Genomic DNA, 22,427 nt, shown 5'->3' on the forward strand with positions numbered 1-22,427 from the left:
CTAAACAGGGGCTGGGGATTGGACAAATAGTGGGCCTAATTTAGACCCAAGAAAATTTGGGCTTCTAATTAAAGCCCAAAAGAACCCAAGATTGCTAAATTCTCTGTGACGTCAAAACAAAATCCAGCCCTATGATGAAAGAGCACGTGACAGCAGCGTGACAACACGGACGCCATTTTTCAGTTAAAAGGACGGCCAACTCGCGGAATCCAGCCGTAACAATTAACTGCATTTAAACCCTAATTCTAAAATCCCCCCAATTATTAATATATATATATATATATATGTATATACTTATTTCGATAAAATAAACAATATCTCATTCATTTAACCTTGTCCCACTCTCTTCGGCTCTCTCTTTTAGCTCGTTCTTCCTCATCCTCCCCAAAACCCCTCCAAAGCTAGGGTTAGGGTTTTTCTCTCTCTCGGGTTTTTGTCTTGCTCTTGCTAGGGTTTTTAGGGCACCTGTAATTCGTAATATTCTTTTATTTTCCAGATAATTTGAAATTTATTGTAGTCGTTTTTTTGGATCTGGATCTGTAAGTTGCGTAGAAAGTAAATCGATGGATACTCGTAAAAGGGGAAGGCCTGAAGCTGGCTTCAACAGTAATGGTGGCTTCAAGAAAACTAAGCCAGGTTTGCTGCCCCTTTTTCCTTTTTCTTTTTAAAATAGTTTTCTTTTTGTTCTTGTTAATATTTACGAGCTTGGATAAATACGAAAAATTAGTAAATGATTATTTATTTAATTATTAGTAATGAGATTTGCAGCCATATGAAGAATTTAATTACATGGACTTTATGGGGGGTAATTTGGTTAAAAGATATGGAAAAAATTTGTAACTGAGAAAAATAAGTAATTAATTAATGTTTTGCAACAGAAATGGAATCAACTGGTGTAGGAAGCAAATCGAAGCCATGCACCAAGTTTTTCAGGTTAAAATTCTTTTACCCACCTAAACAAATATTAGTAGTATTTCCAATTTAAGTTATACTTAATTTTGTTTTTATCTTTTCTCTCTAATGCTTATATTGTAAAAATTTTAAATTTACAATTTGTTAATAGTTAAAAGTGCGCCATTGTGCTAATGAAATTGGGTATTGAGTTATTATTTACAGGTACATTACTCTTGTTTGATCATGATCAAGTTAAAGAATAACAGATATTGGCTTCATTTATAACAATTTTGCTGGAGTTAGGTGGTGGTAAAGAGGCAAATTATATCAAGATCTATCATTTTTATAACTTATAGTACCTAAGGTAGAACTAATGGTAAATTTTTCGGAATTGGTACGGTTGTTGAATCCATTGGTAAGTTACTTGTGTTATAATTGAAATGGTTAGAGTATGATGGAGTTCAGGTATGATGTGTTCATGTTAAAATTTTGTGATTGGAACTCAACTTTTTATAAGTTCTATACATCCCAGTACCGAAATGCAGCATAGTGGGGGGCAGAGGGTATTTTTCTCAACAAGTCATATTGATATCAGTATCAATAACTTAGCAACTTTTATATATATATATATATATATATTTATATTTTCTGTTTTGGATAAAGATATTTTGTTTATGCACATAAATATATAATAGCACTGGTAGCCAATCTAGAAAGAAGCTTTAGTCATACACTTAAACCATTTATATCAACTTTCTATTGTTTGTGGTGTACTGCCAATAAACTCAAATTTAAAATGACAAGTAACTACACTCCTCAGGTTCTGTGCATCCTCTGCTTTTAAGTTGGGATATGTGCTCTGTGCTCACTTTAGCTAGGTTTCTGGTTTATTGAAATTTCTGGATTTTTCTAATAGTTTGCTTTCAGCTATACAACATCTGATGCCACTGAAGCATATCTATTTCATGGACATCTGATAGATTTTATATGTAGATGAACTCATGGATTCTTGTTAGCTTTATCTGATCATATCTCATGTGTTTAATTGCAGCACTGCTGGTTGCCCCTTTGGTGAGAGCTGCCACTTCCTGCACTATGTTCCTGGTGGTTACAATGCTGTAGCCCAGATAATGAACCTTGCACCAGCTGTTCCACCAGCTTCTAGAAACATGGCAGCACCACCACCCATCCCAAATGGATCCTCTGCTGTTAAAACTCGCTTGTGCAACAAATTTAGTAGTGCTGAAGGTTGCAAGTTTGGTGACAAATGCCATTTTGCACATGGTGACTGGGAACTTGGCAAGCCTATTGCTCCTTCTCATGATGATCCTCGTGGCATGGCAACTATTGCTGGTCGTATGGGCAGTCGGATGGAGCCTCCACCCCCATCAGGTCCTGCTGCTAGCTTTGGTGCCTCAGCGACTGCAAAAATTAGTGTGGATGCCTCTCTTGCAGGAGCCATAATTGGGAAGGGTGGTGTGCACTCCAAGCAGATTTGTCGTCGAACAGGAGCAAAACTTTCTATTCGGGAGCATGAGTCAGATCCCACCCTCAGGAACATTGAGCTTGAAGGATCATTTGAGCAAATTAAACAAGCCAGTGCAATGGTTAGAGAGCTAATTAGCAGCCTTGGTCCAGTCTCAGGTCCTGCCAAAACGCCTGGTGTGCCTGGTGGGCAAGGGCATCCGGGAAGCAACTACAAGACAAAGTTATGTGACAATTTTGCAAAGGGAAGTTGCACTTTTGGGGAAAGATGTCACTTTGCACATGGTACTGCTGAATTGCGAAAGTCAGCAGTGTGAGGGCTACTAGTTCTTTCCTAGTAGTTGATAGCCTGAGATATTTTGTAGTCTTGTATCCGTGAGAGCCTTGTTTAACATGCTAGCTGTGCAATACTATCTAGTGGAAGTGATTTGGGTGAGGGTTTTTTTGGGCTTTCTTAGTCTTTATTTTTTATTTGTAACTGTCAAATTTAGTATCCGCAGTTTCCCCCTTCTCTGAGTTCCCATCAATCTTTTAATGTGGTTTTATAAGCTTAGAGCAGCAGATGATGATCTTCTTTTTTGGGGTATAATGTGGTTTTAATGTCATTTCTTAAAGTATCACATACTTGGAGGTGATTTGGCCATGGGATTGTGATCCCTGGACCTAAGATTAGGGAACAGTATTGAAGCTCACAAGTCAGTCTGCATTTTTAAAAGTAGAGTCTCGCTTTAGACTGAAACCAAAATCCTCTAATTGAGTCCAATTGTCTTTACAACGACTGCTAACAGCCTGCAAGGCGATACAGGCAATTCCTTGTTAAATGACAGAAACAGAGGATGAGACCACATCAATTAAAAGTTATCATCATGATACATTAAAGCGCTCAACATCCATTTCTAATTAGGCTCTTTACATTATTATTATAACTATTATTCTTTTGGTAAGTAGGCTCTTCACATTTAGTTCGTCATCAAGGTTTCAATATTACAAGGTCATCAAATTTGTTCCTTGGTACTACAAAAACGCTTAGGAGTTCTCAAAACTTTTCCGTAACTCTGATTTTCTTCTGCAGTATATCATCTTATACAATTTCAAGTACATTTCACTGCCATCTGTTGTCTAAAAATGCTAAGTTTGTCGTCTTTTTGCTGTTCTTTGAACTTCTCGTTGATAGTTGAGAATGAGGTGCAAAAATCAGCTGAAGCCTGGAAGAAAACCGTCAGTACTATCGGACATCTCCATCCTTGTCCTCTTGCCATTCATTTTGCCACTAGAAATATTTTACATCCGGTGCAACATTACAAGAAAACCTATGGCTTGTATACTAGTGAGACATGACAACTCTCTGTAATGATAATATTTCCAATACGCCCAGAGCTTTCTTGTCAACGACTTAAAACATATACCATTCAACAATCATTATTACCAATCTAGTAAATCAAGAAGTTGTAGAGGACATACACCAATGAAGGACTCCTAATCAAGGTTTCAATTGCATTAAACACAAATCTCAGTTGTTTAGTAGTTCACACTTAGTTGATTTTGGATCACTTTAAATGCTACATAAGATGTAAAATTTGTAATCAAATTCTGATTGTTTTCCCACTAACATTGAACTGATGACATTGGTTGACATCATAGCATTGTTTTGGATATTGACGCTGGGATTATGCTCTGAACGGGTGATTGTTTCGTTCTCTGCTGGAGTGCGAATTTCCAGAATAGAGAAGATCAATTGATGATAATGTACCACGAAGCAAGGAGTAATTCTATCCCAACACAAACAACAAAGTGAAAAGGCTATTAAGAAACAAGGTCCTACAAATATGTTAGAACTTTTAACTATGGTTAAACTGTTTATTAATTAACTAGTTTCAAGATATAAGATTTTTCAGAGTGGTTCTTGGCTTGATTCCTGAGATGGTAGGCATCATTTTTGTGCTTGGACTAGTGTTTGTATTCTGTGTTTCTTTCTTTTAATAGGATTGGCTGCCATTTACCATTCTGACCATCTATTATGTCTTGAGTTTTGTTGCCAAGGAAAGATTAAGGTTACCAGTTTCCAGGTCTCACCCCATAGTTTGTATGTATTTGTGGTAACGTTTCTAGTTCTAGCTTATATTCATTTCTCACTTTAGGGGCCATTATCGGGCCCTTACTTAATTCCTTTTAATTTGAGATTTATGTCTATATATCCTTGACTCTTTCCCTAAAAAGCTAATCACATGATGTCCTCATCGCCATGGATCACCTTGCCTGCCTCTTCCTCTTACTTCAGGTGCCATTATCAAGCTATTGCCTAATTCTTTTTAATTTAGGACTTATATCTATATATATCTTTTACTTTCTCCCTAAAAAGCTGATAAAATGATGTCCTCGTTGCCATGGACTACCGTGGCTGCCTCTTCCTCTTACTCAGGGGTCATTATCAGGCTATTGTCTAATTCTTTCCAATTTGAGACTTATATCTATATATCCTTTACTCTCTCCCTAAAAAGCTAATCAAATGATATCCTCGTCACCGTGGACCACCTTGCTTGCCTCCTCCTCTCACTTCAAGGGCCATTATTGGACTCTTGCTTAATTCCTTTCAATTTGGGACTTATATCTATATATTCTTTACTCTCTCCCTAAAAAACTAATCAAATGATGTCTTCGTCGCCATGGACCACCTTACCTGCCTCCTCTTCTCACTTTAAGGGCCATTATTGAGCTCTTGCTTAATTTCTTCTAATTTGGGACTTATATCTATATATCTTTTACTCTCTTCCTAAAAAGCTAATCAAATGATGTTCTCGTCGCCATAAACCATTTTGCTTGCCTCCTCTGAAGGCGCTTAACATGGACCACCTTACCTGACATCCTCACCTACCCAATCCAACGACGGCCTCGTTGCCATGAACCACCCTACCTTCCTCCTCTGAAAGTGCTTGGCATGGACCACCCTACTTGTGACCTCCAAAGGTGCTTGGCATACAATCAAGTCAAGGTCGGATCTAGTTTGATACTATTTGTCACGGGATCATTACTCTCTTTAAAAAGCTATCCTAATGAAATGTGCACAGCCACCGTTTATAAGCTTCTCAAAATTCCTCTACTTGTCCGATATGAGATTTTTAGATATGCCTTAATTACTTCCTTTTAGCATGACACTGGTACCTAGTCATTTGTTTTACACATGATGATCATTATAATACAAGAAAACGCACATAAATCAATCGCATTTTTATTTGGAACAACTAAAAGTCAAATCATTTCATTCCTACAAAGAACAAGTTCCAAACATACCCACACAAAGGGCCCTATAACTGAATGGCAAACAAAACCTAATACTTTATTTATTCAAAGAAAACAAGAAAATGCCCATTTCAACTGTGAGTCCCCCCAGTCCCGTACCCATGGGGATCCCCCTCCACTCGGGTATTATGGGTCTTGGACCCACCCGCACCAGTCTTGATCCCAATAGGATGGGCCTCTGCCCTACCGACATCCACCTGCACAGTGGGCTGCCCAGTGCCATGTCCAGGAAAAGCTGACATTTGGCGGGCCCCAGTGGGCTGTCCACGATCCCAGTCGTCGAATACGTGAGTCCCGGTAGCTGTGTAAGTATGGGTGCCTGTTGCCGTATAGCCGTCCTCTCTACCGGCTTGCTTCGCCACCGCATTGTGCAGACGCGCCTCTTGTTTGTCAAGTTCTGCCTGGTGGATCCTCTCCTCTTTCTTTTGAGTCGCCATTTCTTTTTGCACTGGGTCATGGGCTGTCAATTTCTCCACCTGCATCACCGCATTTTCCATGTCCAAATTAAACCAAGCGATGATTAGTCATCATTAAGATTCAAGGCATAAAATTTTGGTTCCTTCCAGGAAATTGCCTAGTGCACTAGTGGCCACTGGCCACCATGATAAGACAAGTTGGGTTCTTTTACTACAAAAAGTAAGGTCGTCCAACTTGTTATAAGGAACAGAACACGTGATCCGCCAAGTGCAAGTAGGCATTACGTACCCCACTTCTAAAGTGAAAAGTTGGACACCAAAAAAATTAGGAAATGAGAAAAATAAATAGGACTTCAAAAAGAATTATTGCTTTCGTTTGTATGACAGAGTTCAGCGGAATAAGCTTTACCTTATAATAATTATAATACTAATAAAGTCTAATCTAATGTACCCCAAAATTTGAGGGTAAAAGAAAGGGAAAAGAAATGAACCTTCTCCTCCACTGTTGCCTTGGTCTTTTCCAAGCCAGCTTTGGCAGAGGCCGCTATGTTGGCTGCTGTTTCCTTTATGGACTGCATGTTTCTGTTTTTCCACCGTCTTCTCGTCTTCACTATCAAAACCTCTCACTTGTTCCAACAACGTAATCGTTTTCGATTAAATAGATGAGAGGGGCATCTGAGTTGTGCCACCTGTACCAAGAGAAACATTCGTGGCGTTTCGGGACAGGGCTTTTGTTATTTGCTGACACGTTATTGCCACTTGTCGAGCTGTTGAGACAGCGAGGAAGTTTTGGTCGTTAATAGAAGTCTTATTTATCTCCAAACCCGGCAAGCTGAGCATGTGTGGCGACACGAGGCCAACAGTTGGTCTGCGACTGCGCGAGTGTCAATGCTTGTTTTGATTACCGCACTGCTTTTGGTTTTTTGTTTCTTCAAGGACAAGTTGATGGATTCACTTTGTCTAGGATCCAAGCAAACCGAAAGTTGATATATAGTTACAGTTTTGCAAAAAGCTTTTAATACTGGTAACATTTTATATCGACAAAAATATATATAAGTGACAGGATGAGTCTAGAATCAAAGTTTTTCACCTCTTTAATGCATGAAACCTGAAACCTGAAAATATATATACTTTAAAGCTTTTAAAGTTTTTCACCTCTTTAAAAATATATATAACTCGACTTAATTAAACCTGAAACCTCACAAAGTATTTATAAGCATTTATAAATAAAGATAGGAGTGCTTAATTAATACCATTAAACTAAGTAGGTTTTAACCCCAATGTTTATGACGCGACTCAAACCTCAATTGAACTAAACACTTTTACGTACCGTGACTGAACATTTGTATGATAAATCGTATCATAGTATTATTTGAAGTAAAAGTTTCTTTGCAATCACAAAATTTGAGAGGAAAAAACATTAAAACGTACCATAGTTGTTAATTATTTCTGTACTTTTTGCATTGAGAAAATCGTGAGAAATGATCTTTCTTGATAAAAATATTTTAAAAGTAACTATCAAAATAAATTTAACTGTTTTTAGCCATATTTAATCATGATTTGACGGAAATACTCTTTAAACTATTTCAAATAAATTAAACCATTCATCACAATTTCTCCCCATTTATCCTAATTTGTGCTTCGGATTTCTCTCTCACCATCCCAATCTCTCAAATTTTATCGATTTCTCTGTTCGACATTCGTCTGCTATGCTTTTGATTTCTCTCTCTCACGTTTTTAGATTTCTCTTTCTTACGCTTTCAAGACACCAAGCAATGGTTTTGACATGCTTGGATGGATGACTGTTTTGAAAATTCGATTTTTAGGTATTTGTGATAAAACTAAAACAGTAGAAATAATCACAAATGTATGAAATAGCTTTTAATTGAATCAATTCAGAACCTAGATATCAATAAACTCAAAATTTTGAAATTTATAAATCTAGATTTTCAAAGAATTTTTTTTAATTTTTTTTAATTTTTAGTCAAAGTGGGTGCTTTAGATAAAAAAACATTTGTATTTTGATTTATGAAAACATGTTAGAAACACTTTAATCTATGCCAAATTATCAAAAAAAAAAAAAAAAAGAAAAAAGTTGAGAGGATTTGAAGTTCAACAGGTTTTTGTACATTGCTTGTCACATGCTTTTGTATATGGCGTGTCACACGCTAACCATGACTTGTCATAGGCTTTTGTACATGGCGTGTAACACACTAACCATGGCTTGTCACAAGCTTTTGTACATGACTTGTCACATGCTAATCATGGTTTGTCACAGATTTTTGTACATGGTGTGTTACATATTTTTGTACATGGCGTGTCACACGCTAACTATGACTTGTCATAGATTTTTGTACATGACGTGTCATATTTTTTTGTATATGACATGTCACACGCTAATCATGGCTTGTCACAGGTTTTTGTACATGACGTGTCACAGATTTTTGTACATGGTGTGTCACAGATTTTTATACATGACGTGTCACAGATTTTTGTACATGACCTGTAACACACTAACCATGACTTGTTACAGATTTTTATACATGACGTGTAACATCATAACGTGTAACTTCATTAAGGATAATTTTATCCAACTTGATTAAAAATAGTTAAAACTATAAAGATGGTCATTTTTAAAAATATCTTGTCTTTAAAGACTACTTTTTAAAATGTCCCTTTTGCATTTCTCTAAGTGGGGGGCTGGCTCTGATCATGCACTTCCTACCTACATCTTGTATTACTGTCAAATACTACTAGTATTAAATTGAATTGAATTGGTTTGCCTTCTGTCTTAATTAAACGTGTGGAACGCATGCAGATATATCACTGTAAAAATTGGTCAATCCAACTTCAAAATTAAGCAGCTGCCTGTCCTGAGCAATCTTTCAACGTTCAACAAATTCAAAGATCGACAGCTCCTTATTAGCCTTTTCTTCTTTAAAAATCATTCCAAGGGAAAAAGAAAAAGAAAACTTTTGATTGACTGAAACGTGTTTTTTTTTTCTAATTATTCCCAACTTTATTGATTTATATATATATATGTATATATAACTGCTCTGAAAGAAGACATTACATTCAGCCTCAACAACAGGAGGAACCCAAAATGAGAAAAAAAAGAAAACCAAGCTGAAAACACATCCTTGACTCTTGACTCTCTACTTACCAACAAAAGAAAAACAGGGAAAACCAAACAATGTCCAACTCCCATACGACAAAGCACAAACTGACTTTCTAAGTCTTCATTCAGAGCACAAAAACTCACCCATTAGGGTCCATATGGATCATCCCCAGCCAAGCGGGTGTTCCTTCTAGTCGTCCCTGCAGCATTGTTAGGCTCCCGCTCCTCTCAGTTCCTACCCTCGTATTCCCCACTTCGGTAATCTTGGCTCCCAGTTGTCGAATAAGCGTAACCACCTGTTGTGTCTCCAGCATAGCCAACATTGCCATCATAGCCAACTTTGTCACCGAAGCCAACATTCCTGCCCGCGTCATTGCCAGTACCCGTGGCAGTGTAGCCACGAGCGTCGCCTCTATTGTACCCGCCACCCGTGGTGTAGCCACCACCAGCTTGCCTAGCTGTTGCGGTTTGATCCCGGGCCTCTTGTTTCATCTGCTCTGCAAGTTCTTTTCTCTCTTCCTTCCTCTCTCTCGCCATCTCTTTCTCATTAGGGTTTCTGGTCTTCATTTTGTCCACCAATAATTGCACATTTAGATTAGAGTTCAATTAGCACTCCGGTGAATGCAAATTAATATTCTTGCATTGAAATTCTTAATTGGATAAAGACATCAATGCAAATGCCAACGATCTATGCACTTATTAATATTGAAGACAATTATAATGTTATGGTCTATCTAAAGGCAAATGTAATCAGAGGCTACTCAATAAGTTCAAACATGTAAAGCGAAATATTTAATAAGATTTTTTTTATTGAAATTAAAAAAATTATTAAATTTTCATTATTTTAACGTTTTGAGATATAAAATTTTTATATTTTTTAAATAGCTAATTCAAAATCAACAATCAAAATTTTTAATTCAAATAAATCAATTATCATATAAAATAAAGATAATATAATAATATAATACAAATTAAAAATTAAAGTAAAAAATCTGTAAATATTAGAACAATAGTACCTAATTGTTGAATGTTTATTACAACCAGTAAATAAAGTTCACGGCTTTATAAAGGTAATAACATAATTGATTTCTTGTGTATTTTTGGAGGAAAGTTGAAGTTAAAAGGAAGAAGGAAGAAAGAGCAAATGAGAAAAAAAAATTTAAAAGTAGATATTATGCATTGAAAAGAAAATAATTGGTTTTATATATAGAAAAAAAATAGTTGTTAGAAATCATTAAATATGTTGATTGAAAATAAGAAAAATAAATGAAAAAAAAATAATTATTAGAGATAATTAAATACATACGATCGTTAGTTGATTGAAAATAATATAGTATTCTAAAAATTAAAAAATGATAAAAAATTGAGATTTATTAGATATAATTAAGAAAATGAGAAAACAAGTAATTTTATTAATTATTAATTATTTTTATATTTTTTAATTTTTATATATTTTAATATAATAAATTATATTATAAAATTATAAAACCTATCTAAATTGGGGTCTAAAATCCTTGTTTGGGTGGCTTTACCCAAGGACCGGCCCTGAATGTAGTGATAATAGTCCATCAAATAAAATATATAGACTTTCACATTACATTTGTCAACACTATGAATGTTTTTAAGACACTCAGTAATTAATCTGATAAAGCCTTCAATTGACAATGTGGTAATGATCTTTGATGTATTAAATGAAATTACTTTGCAAAATAAAATAAGAAAAGCCTTTATAAGCACTAAATAGCAAACCCTTTGAAGGGGAAAAAGGAAAAAATCAAGTGATTATAAACCTTTTCCTGCACGGAGGCCTTGGCCTTCTCCAAGCCAGCCTCAGCAGAGGCCCCTGCATTGGCAGCTGTTTCCTTCATTGACTGCATCTTTCTACTACTCTTATTTCTTCTCTCCAAAGCTAACGGGGTTTAGGGTTTAAGTCTAAAAACAGTGCTCACTAATGAGAAAAGCTATTTCATTATCTCCTTATATAGGACCCAAAAGCTAGGTTCGAAGTCGCTACGTGTTGAAATTGTGACAGGTGCGTCCTCTTGATCGTTCAACTTCTGACACGTTTCAACCATGTGGCAAAGTATAAGGCTTTGGCAGTTTTAGAAAGTTTTATCAAGACAAGATAAGGTGGCGACACGAAGCCGGTAGCGGCTGTGGCCGCGTGTGGCCTGCTTATCTTAACGACGCAGAATTGGAGATTGTGAGTTACTTCGTCATCCATTTGTATAAAATAGTTAAATAATTTCATATACAAAAGGCTAGAAATTTGGCCGCGCCTTGCCGCGAGGCAAAATTTTTTTATTTGAATAATTTATATGTTTCTAAAATATTACCAGTGCTCTTGAAGCCAAAAACTAATATGGTTTTGTTGATGACTCTCTTGAGAAGCCTGTTGCCAATTCCCCAGGTATCTCTGCTTGGGATGTGCAACTCAATGGTAATCAAATGGTTATTTAACTCACTTTGCTGCAAATCTTCACAATAGTGTCGCATATGTGTAGCCAATACTCTGGGAGTCTGGATTCACTTTGAAGAAAGATTTTCTCAAGTAATGCTCTTTAAAGAGTTTATCAATTGAAACGTGATTTACTGTTTGCCATTTCAAGATAACATGTCTATGGCAATCTATATATAATTCAAAGCTGAAAGGAATTTGGGATGAATTGAGTACTTATGCCTTCCTTCCTGATTGCACTTGCGGTGTTTCCAAAAAGTTTTTGCTTGAACTAGAGCCTGAAAATGTTTACCAGTTCTTACTGTGACAGAGTGATATTTTCAATATCATCCGCTCACAAATCCTAAGCACAGATCTACTATACGTGGGACAAAATCCCACGTCGAAAAGAAAAAAGCACAAAAAAAAGTTTTTTAAATAATTAAGAGAATAAATAACGAGTAATTGACTAAAGTGGATTAAAATGCACTTAGATCATAATTACATTTTCTAAGCTTGATTGATTTTGCAATTTAATTAAATTATTATAATAACACTTGGCAACACACATAGACATATAAATAGATAATTATGTCTCTTAAAAATAAAAGATGGAACAATTTTAAATTTATAAATAAGAATTTTCTTTCAACTATTTCACTATTGTACATAAGCCCTCACGTAAAAGAGTTGAGGTAGACCTAGATCAAGGTGACACCTTATTCTCTATAAGTGAAAGACATCAGAAAAAGATGAATTGAGTTTTGGACTTATGAGCAAGGATTTTCTTATATATAATTGGTATGCCTATTAGATTGGAAATATAAATATGTGATACACATACTTTAAAGTTAAAAAAGAGGAAAATAACTTTTATGGAAACATTGGAAGCAATCTTAATGGGGAATAATTAATTGGCAGAGAAAAGAGGGAAATAATGCAGATCAAGCAATCATATGTTAGGCAAAATCTAATTTGTTGAACCTTCACGTCAAGTAGTAGATGGGAGCATAAATTGGTGGCCAATTTTATCGATTTAATATAGGCAAATCGTACCCTCTTACGTATTAGAAATGAGGTTTTTACGTTTTTTCTTTTATAAGAAATATTTATTACAAATAAAGAACATATATATCAACGTCGATTGCTTCTTACAAGTTTAAAATTATTAAATTAAATTGTATAGAGAGAATTTTCCACCTTTCCTATGTTTACGTATTTGCAAGTGTACAGTTGGATCTATCTCTCTTAATTCTTTTATTCTATCTAATCAAGCATATGTGATGATTATGTTAATGGACGGAAGTCACATGCGAAGTTCCAATTTTCTTCTAAATGCATTAATGTCTTTGAATATTATATATATATGACTAAAAGAGGGAAGAAAAGTGGCACCCAACATTTGGCTGCAAATTATACTAAACGTGGAAAAAGAAAATCACATTTTAGAGCCACCGTCCGCCTAACTTGGAATGAAATCATGGCAAATAATGATGTCTCGATGGAGCACCAAGACGAGGCAGAGTTCCTGTTTTTGATAAAACGTTTTACTCTTTTATTAGAGAATTAATTTGATAGGATGGATAAGAGTGTAGGCTATTCCTGGATTTATTGAATACTATATATATATATCTATATCTATATATATATATATATATATATTATTTGTCCAACAAAAAAGGTTTTGGATTAATTGTTGTTTGTCCTTTCAAAGATTTAAATTTCTTTTCACGTTTTTGATGTTTGTTTTGTTTAAACTTTTAGTAAGAAAAAGTCAAATTTGCTCAATTGAAGTACTCAAAGTAATTTTCCTTTTATTAAGACTTGTTATCACGTGCATTGAAGTCAATACTTGCTTTTATTTATTTTTAAATAATAATATTTTTAAAAATCATTAATTTATAATTTATTCAATACTACTACAATTAAGAATTTTTTGTTACTTAAAAAGTTATTTAATACAGTTAGAATTTTTATTTATATATTAGATAAATCTTATAATTACTTATAATGAAAAAATATTTTTAATGAAAGTCATCCGATACAATTAAAATTCTTATATATTTACAACTTAAATAAATTTATTAATGATTGATAATAAAAACTATTTAAAATGATTGTCATGACATTAAAATTATTATTTAAAAATTAGATGAATTTTATTAATATTTGTAATGAAAGAAATATTTAAATTATAATTTAGAGATATATTGAACAAATATTTTTGTTTTCATCAATCAAAAAATTTTTCAACAAATATACTATAGGAGTAAATAACACTTATTATTAATCTGGTTTGGAAGCGTACTCCCAGCGGTATTTTACAGTACAAGATCTTTTCGCAAAACAATCTTGGAGGTATCGCATGAGAAGGTCAACTATTAGAAAGACTTATGGAAAGGGCTTGCTTCTCTCAAAATTGAAGTTTTTTGCTAGTTAATGTTGAAAAGTAAGATTGTTGTTTGCAATGTTCTTCTAAAAAACGATTTCTCAGAGCTGGTTCGATTTATTGTCTCATTTGACACTTTAATTTGGAGACAATTGACATTACAAAAAATTTGGCTCTTTCCAACGAAAATTTCCGTTGGAAATAGACCTTTTTCCGTTGAAAATATTTATTTCCAACGAAAAAGTCTATTAAAAATTTCGTCGGTATAAGCCTTATGGGTAATAGTTTCCGTTAGAAATCCGTTGAAAATTTTCAACGAAAAATTTCGTTAGAAATCTGTTGAAAATTCGTTGGAAATTTTCAACAGAAATTCCGTTGAAAATCCATTAAAAATTTGAAATTTTGCCAATTTTCTTTAAAAATTCGTTGGAAAGCCTATTTCCAACGGAAAATCCATTGGAAATTTTCAAGAGAATTTCTGTTGGCAATTACATTTCCAATGGAAAAATCTGTTGGAATTTTTTCCGTTGGAAAAATTATTTCCAACGGAAAAACATTTGGACAAGGGGTCATGTACCCTATAATTTCCCTAAACCCGAACCCTAACTCGATAAAAAATAAACTATCCTATCCTTATTAACTACCAGTATAATTTTAAAATTACTACCCTAACCCTAGTACATTTTTACTACCCTATAATTACCCTAAATCCGTTTAAAAACCGATTATATTAAAATATTATTAAAATCTTCTTCATACAATTTCTCAATGTATACCCGAATCCGTATACATATACAATAATATTTCTCTACGTATTTTATAAAATTAACTACTAATTAAATTTTCTTCCACAAAAATATTAAAATTAAAATTTAAATAATCAAAAACAAAAATCTTAAACATAAAATTAAATAACTAAAAACAAATATCTGGGGAACCAGACAACAGCATTCTCACTCAAAAATCAAGTCTGAAAGTACTAATTGCAATTTGCGTTAATGGAAAACTATCGAGTAAACTAATGACAACATCGACATTGGCATATTCCATTAATTCTTAGGGTATTATTTTTCAATAACAGACAATACTAATATCATTAAGATATTAACAGACAATAATAGCAACACATCAACTCCAAAAAACTGTCTGAAGCAGTCAATAAACTAGTATCATTTTTCAGTAACAGACAGCACTAATTGAGGCATCAAATCTTGTTTGCATAACAATTATTAAGAATGAATCTAGTTTAACAAAATCCTATACCAAAATCGCAGTTGGGGAAGAACAATGGCGTGGGGCTTGGGGCAACACAGAGGCAGTCGGCAGGAAGTGGCTGTGGCTGGGCGGCTGAGGAGAAAAGAAAGATGAACCGATGAAGGAGTCAAACGTGGCGTGGTAGGCTGTTAGCTAGGGAAGAACAACGGAGTCTGGCTTGGGGCGACACCCATGCAGCCTGCAAGGCCTGGCTGTGGCTGCCCGGTTGGAGAAAAAAGGCAGATGAACCGATGAAGTACCTGAGCAAACTATTCTAATCGGCATCTGATGTGTCACGATTCGGTACTCCTCTCGAGCTCGTGACAACCGTCGCGGTGTCTTAGTAGATACTCATTACCCGGAATGTCAACCCGAAACCCCGCAAGGCTTAATATCAGTTTCTCATCTTCCCTGTGAGCAACCATTGCCAAATATCATGTTCTAAAAGATTTTAAACTATTTCCAACTTAAAATAAATAAAATAATAATTTTCTTTCTACAGGGGTATTTTGGTCATTTTTTTCAAAAATTTTGAAACCAGTTAAAATATAAAATACAAGTACAAAACACATAATTCATGATTAAAAATAAGTTTAAAAGTCTAAAACCTCCATTTAAAACGAAATTATGATTATTTGGATATAATAAGAAAATAAAATAAATATTAAGTAAAATATTCTATTTTTTTATTAAATAATATTTTTAGAGTTATACGTAGATAATTTTTGTAGCGTAAAAGCAAAATAAATTCATACATACTGTAATACAATAAGCCAGAGTATTTAATTTAATTTACAATAACCAGTGGGCCTCCAAATAATCAAAAGTAAAGAGGACTGTGAACCGACAGTTTAGAGAATGCAAATCCCACAATAGTCCTCGATGAGATTAGCTATCTACAGTATAATCTGAGCTTGAAATGGATGGAAAGGAGGGTGGTGAGATTATAAAATCCCAGTGAGTAAACAGACATCATCATAAACATCTAGAGTTTAGTACATGGAGATAATAAAATAAATCATCGTAAACTGGGTCATAACATTAGAACACATTTCATTCAAAATATGTAAAGAGGCTTATGAATCTCATAAAAACTAGGCTTGTGCCATAAATCCATCCTCGGAAACACCTTGGCCAAGGCATCCTATCGAGACCGTCAATGCTGTTAAAAATTAACATTTCACATAAAACATATATTTTTTTTTCATTTAAAAGCACAGTCGTTCCTTAGCGTTGGCTGAGTTCTCCCTCACGTGGTGGTTTAGAGTGAAGTGAACCCTAAACTTACCCTAGGAGATACCCTACGCGCTTCTCCGATCAAGGTAAGAATATAATGGGGTTTACCGTGCCCCTCTAAAAGGCTGATCCATAGAAACCCCCTATTGCAGTGATTAATTAATATATAATCCACCATAAAATAAAATTCAATAACATGATATGACAATTTTTGTAATTCGCAGCCTTTCAAGGCAACCAAACAATTCGTATTTCAATACAATTGCCAACCAGCCAATCATGCCGATTTATCATAAACCAATCAATTTAAACAATCGAATTGCAACAATTAACAGTTTTCGTGTACTCTATTTTTCAACATCATTATTAATTTCAAAACAATTTATAAATTAATTTCATTGAAACACATTTATTCATAAAACATGAAAATTTACCTTTTTAAATCCTTTTTTTCATAAAATTCATGAAATCATCTAAAATCCACCCTAGATAATTAAAATGACAGTAAGTTTACTCACAATATCTAGAGTGTAGATTTCTAAAGTACTTAGACTACTGGTCCCCGGGTGTAATTTTCTTGCCTTTATCGGAGGACTCACCACCTTGACACAGTACAAAATCGAGAAACTCACTACATTGGTACTAAATCGAAATTAAACTAATTTAGACAACTAATGCATGATATGGAATGCAAAATGTACCAGTAACCATCTAAATTTCGGTACCGATCAAATTCGTCTTATCACCCGATTAATCACTAACGTGTCCAATTTAATTCCAAATTACTCCATTTCTTTTCTAATACCTCAATTCACTAAACATTATTCAAATAACACCAATTTCAGCATCAAAACCCTCCCATTTCTTCATGGAGAAATTCGACCATTACAGTGCACTAACACCGTGATTTTTCCTACTTAATTTTTCTCACCATTATTCATCATTTTCTAAGCCATTTCTCTTGAAATAATAACAATCCATCACCCACACACATCAAGAAAAATTTGGCCAATGAAGATTCATGGAGAAAATGGATTCTTTTCTTGTTGTTTTGCTTCTAAATATGTTAAACCAACTAAAAACACTAACATATCTTAAAATCAATTCAATCCAACATCTTTCTCTCTCCATACCCATTTTGACCAGCCATGAATTCATCATGAAAACATGTAATTTAACCATGAAAAATAAGGAGAAATGCTTAAGGAAAATAGATTTCAAGTTTAAATTGAAAAATCCTACCTTTTTCACTTGTTTTCCTTGATTTTCCACACTTTTTCTCTTGAAATTCTCCACCTAGAGTTTGTTCTTCCTTTGTTTCCTTCTTTTCCTTGCTTGGCCAAATATTTGGAGAGATAATAGGCTGATTTATGCTGATTTTTAAGCTAAATAATAAAATATTCTAAGCTTGACACTTGTCATTTTCTTATTGGTCCATTTTTAAAACTTTAAAAAATTTAAACTTTTTATCTCCACCACATTTTCTCACTTATCCATAACATAAAAAGTCAATGAATGAATTCTATGAGCATGACAAGTGTTCGGTGTGTAAAATTACCATTTTGCCACCGAAGGGTGGAAAAATTACCATTTTACCCCTATGCTTCGAAAAATACCGAGATTACAATTTTTCACTTCTCAACCTCAAATCATACTCCAATAAGTCAAATATGATCAAAATCTTTCAAAAAAAATTCTCATTTTATCCTCGAGTAGCAAAATTACCATTTTACCCCTAGATAGTGAAATTTTCGATTTGACTCCAAATTGATCCTCGAACTCCAAATCACCATTTTAAATCATTCCTGGACTTTAAAATTTTCAATTTCACCATAAAATCTCTATTTGATCTAGTTCGAGGCTTAAATCAACTTTGTTGTACCTCTAGGTACAATACCAACTTTTACAAAATTTTCGAGACTTTTCTAGCATGCAAACATGCTATCCATCACATGTATGTCATGACAAATATTTTATAAGGTCAGGCTTTACATGACGAGCGTGGCGTGGTAGGCTGGCAGCTAGGGAAGAATAACGGCGTCAGGCTTGGGGCGACACCCAAGCAGCCGGCAGGGCCTGGCTGTCAAGCCCTACTTCATTATATACTCATCATAACATCCATATACTTGATGACACATTTGCATGTTAGAATGCCTTAGAAATAGTTAAATAATTGGTATCGTAATTAGTTATGCAACTAAGTTAATTTAAAGCTTCGAACTAGTTCAAATAGGAATTTTAAGATGAAATTGAGAATTTTAAAACACTAGAATGACTTAATATGATGATTTGGAGTTCGAGGATTAAATTGGAGTTAATTAGGAATTTTCATACTATAGGGGCAAAATGGTAATTTTGCCACCCAAGGAAAAATTTGGAAAGTTGGATGAAAATTTTGATCAAGTTTGACCAATTGGAGTATAATTTGAGATTGAGAAGTGAAAATTTTCAATTTCGAGCATAAGGGCAAAAATGTCATTTTTCGGGTCCACAAGGGCAAAATTGGAATTTTACGATTTTACACCACCATGACATTTGTCAAGCTCCAGAATTTTACCTATTATTATTTTATGCTATGGATAAATATTAGAGCATTTGTGGTGGTGAGAAAAGGCTTAAAAATTAAGTTAAAACAAGTGGACCAATAAAAAGGTGACATGTGTCAAAAATTAAATATTTTTATATTGCCATTTAAAAACCAGCCAATACTCTTCCACTCATAAATTGAAGGCCGACCAGCACCTGCAGAAAAGAGAAGAAAAGAAAAGAAAAACCCTAGGGAGGAAAAACTAAGGAAAATTTGGTGAATTTTCAAGAAATTGGTGACTAAAGGTAAGATTTTTAATCTTAAGCTTGAAATTCATCTTGCCCATGCATTCTTTTCCATTTTCCATGAATTAAATTCAAGTTTTCATGAGGGGCAATATGCTGGCCAAATTTAGAGAGAGAAGGTTGGTGATGAATTTAGTTGAATTTCAAGCTAACTTAGTGTTTTTAGGTGTTTAGTAACATTTAGTATGAAAATTAAGCAAGAAATTCATATGCCCATTATAGAACCTATCTTGGCCGAATTTTATGGGTGAGGTTTGATGATGAATTTGGTTGTTTTTCATGCCTTTTAGACCGATTAAATAGTGTATAGTGCGCGATAGGCCGAACACCTCCCATTTTATTGCATGCATTCATATAGAACATAAAATAGTTTTGTGACAATTTAGCATAGGTATATTAAATTTCCTGTTGCACATTATGTATAGGTGGAGAGCCCTTGGATAAGGGCAAAGGTATTGCACCCAAAGATCAAGACTACGAGTGTTGTAAATTCCCGTCAAAGTGAGTAACCACTGTACATCTTATCTATCTAGAGTATTTTTACAAGCGTTTTTATGATTTTAAGAATATTGAACCTAAATGAAATTTATGTTTTATGACTAATAATCGATTTAAAGAATAAGGTTTATGACTTATTTTACAATTCAATAATGTTTTTTTTGAAAATGTGAGTATGTGGAGACCAATCTTTGATGTTCCCTATATATTTAAGTTTACGTACCTACGTTGGAATTGATGATTTATGAACTGACACGTGATGACATATGTGGCTGGGTTTTTGGATTGTGAAATATATAAACTGTTTGTTTTCCTTTGACAGGCTGGGTAGTATTATGTTAGCCATGTTATGCTGTCAAAATTTTATTGATTGATGGGTTATTTAATTAGCCACTGTAGTAGGCGGGTTTTCGTGGACCAGCCTATTAGAGGGGCATGGTAAACCCCGTTATATTTACCTTAGTATGAGAGGCGCGAAGGATATGTCCTAAGGTACGATAGAGTTCACTTCATGCCGAACCACCACTTGAGGATGAACTCTGCCAACGCCAAGGGATGGCTAAACTATGTTTTTATGAGTAATTGTTAACTTAATAACCTTGACGGACTCGATTGATTGCCTCGGCCAAGGTATCACCAAGTATGATTTTTGGCACGAGCCAAGTTTTTAAGAAAATCATAAGTCGTGATGTGTATTATAATGAAATGTGTTGTTTTATATGTTTTGAAACAAGTACAAAATGTTGTGGATTATGGTATGATGAAAAGTTAACTGTCTCTATTTACTCGGCTTTAGATGTTAATGATAGATTTGTTTACTCACTGAGTTTATGAAAACTCACCCTTTCTTTTTAACCATTTCAGGTTCAGAATAAACTGTAGGCAGTCGATTTCATCAAGGATTTCTTTTGAACTTACTTCCTTGGAAATCGTAGGTCTACATTCTAGCACACTTTTGGTTATCTCGGGGTCCATATGCCACTGTAGGATAATTTTGAATACCTGGTTTATTGTATCACTATGTGTATGAATTTATTTTGTTCTTACACTACAAAAATTATTTATGCATAGTTCTATAAAAATTGTTTTATAAGAAAATGAAATATATTATCGAATATTTTTATTTAGTCTAATTAGCCAACTTTTTACTCCAAATGGATGATTTAAATTATAAAAATTTATTTTTAATTGAAAATTGATATCTTTCTACCATACGTTGTATTTTTATCAGGTTTCAAAATTTTCAGGTAAAAATGACCAAAATACCCCTATGTAGCGAAAATTTTATTTTGATTGTTTTCGATCTAAAATAATTTATATTCTTTTAAAACTCGATATTTAGTAACTATTGCTCATAGGGGAAGTGAAAAACTGATGCAAGAGCCTTGCGAGGTTTCGGTTGACATACCGGGTAATGAATGATTATCGAGACTTCGCGACGGTTGTCACGGGCTCGAAAGGAGTGCCGGGTCGTGACACTGGCTGTGGCTGCCCGGTTGGAGAGAAAAGGTAGATGAATCGATGAAGTACCCGAGCTTGGCATGGTAGGTCGACAGTTGACGAACGTGGCGTGGTCGGCCGGTAGCTGGGGTCGGGGAAGAACAGCAGATGAAGGACTCGACTGAAGGAGGCAAGGAGCGGCTATCGATTAGAAGAGAAGAAAGAAAGGAAAAAGAGGGGTCGGGGGGTGGCTGGGCTTTTTAATTTTTATTCATTTTTTAATTTTTTTAACATCAATTACTATTACATAAACATTTAACATTTGGATTAATGTACAAAAAATACATTTTGTTATATAAATTTTATAAGTATTAAAATTATCATTTTAATAATATTAATATAAAATAAAAAATAAATATATATTAAAAGTATTATAATGTATATACAAAATAGTAATTATGTTTTTTTTAAATAAATCGAATTTATATAAAACATAGTTATTAAAAGACCTTATAATTTAATTAATAATCATAAATTTATTGATTATATGAATTTGTCCTTATTTACATGAAATTTTAAAAAATAGCTAAGTAAAAAAACTATTGTCACGACCCGGAACTCCCCTCGGGCCCGTGACAACCGTCGCGAAGCCTCGACAGTCATTCTTCACCCCGAATGCCGATCGAAATCTCGCAAGGCTCTCGTATCAGCTTTCACACTTCCTCGGTGAGCTATACTTATCAAATATCGTATTTCAAGAAGTCATAAGTCGTTTCCAAATCAAAACAATAAAATATTATTTTTTGGCTCACAAGGGCATTTTCGTCATTTTTCTTCAAAAATACCGAAACCCGCCAAAAAAATGGTGTAAAAGCTAAATATGTTCATACATACTTTAAATCAGATAACTGAAGTATAAAATTATTTTACAGTGACACTTGGGCCCATATATAACCAAAATGCATCGGAAGTTGAAAACCTACAATTTTTGCTGATTCAAGTCCAAATGAAGTTCCTTGTCAAAGTCAGCTAACTATGGAATTCCTTGAACCTTAAATGTGAGGAAATAAGGGTGGTGAGATTATAAAATCTCAGTGAGTAAACAAACACCATTTAAACTATCTAAAGACG

General features: G+C 34.1%; 3 protein-coding genes and 1 long non-coding RNA gene across 5 annotated transcripts; 2 read left to right on the forward strand and 2 right to left on the reverse strand.

The window, feature by feature from the left end:
• Positions 1-304: 304 nt before the first annotated feature.
• LOC18599098 (zinc finger CCCH domain-containing protein 52-like) lies at positions 305-2,940 on the forward strand. 2 transcript variants are annotated; one of them, XM_007028919.3, is made up of 4 exons: positions 305-406; positions 497-636; positions 879-933; positions 1,946-2,940. In XM_007028919.3, exons 2-4 carry the CDS (start codon positions 564-566, stop codon positions 2,694-2,696), a joined length of 879 nt encoding a protein of 292 aa, XP_007028981.1. In that variant the 5' UTR covers positions 305-406; positions 497-563; the 3' UTR covers positions 2,697-2,940. The 2 variants fall into 2 exon arrangements, with proteins under 2 accessions (XP_007028981.1, XP_088662929.1); XM_088806803.1 differs by having other exon boundaries at positions 358-636.
• A 2,649-nt stretch (positions 2,941-5,589) lies between these two features.
• LOC18599099 (18 kDa seed maturation protein) lies at positions 5,590-6,732 on the reverse strand. Its single transcript, XM_007028921.3, has 2 exons — positions 6,584-6,732; positions 5,590-6,152 (listed from the first exon to the last, which is right to left on the reverse strand). Exons 1-2 carry the CDS (start codon positions 6,668-6,670, stop codon positions 5,748-5,750), a joined length of 492 nt encoding a protein of 163 aa, XP_007028983.3. The 5' UTR covers positions 6,671-6,732; the 3' UTR covers positions 5,590-5,747.
• Positions 6,733-9,085: 2,353 nt separating this feature from the next.
• LOC18599100 (uncharacterized) lies at positions 9,086-11,163 on the reverse strand. Its single transcript, XM_007028922.3, has 2 exons — positions 11,001-11,163; positions 9,086-9,771 (listed from the first exon to the last, which is right to left on the reverse strand). Exons 1-2 carry the CDS (start codon positions 11,085-11,087, stop codon positions 9,439-9,441), a joined length of 420 nt encoding a protein of 139 aa, XP_007028984.3. The 5' UTR covers positions 11,088-11,163; the 3' UTR covers positions 9,086-9,438.
• Positions 11,164-19,262: 8,099 nt separating this feature from the next.
• LOC148762827 (uncharacterized) lies at positions 19,263-20,805 on the forward strand. Its single transcript, XR_016026238.1, has 3 exons — positions 19,263-19,358; positions 19,784-19,859; positions 20,721-20,805. It is a non-coding gene; the product is annotated as an uncharacterized LOC148762827 (long non-coding RNA).
• The last annotated feature ends 1,622 nt before the right edge of the window (positions 20,806-22,427 follow it).

Source organism: Theobroma cacao, chromosome 5 (genome assembly GCF_053813885.1).
Source record: "Theobroma cacao isolate CCN51 chromosome 5, ASM5381388v1, whole genome shotgun sequence".
NCBI classification, from domain to species: domain Eukaryota; kingdom Viridiplantae; phylum Streptophyta; class Magnoliopsida; order Malvales; family Malvaceae; genus Theobroma; species Theobroma cacao.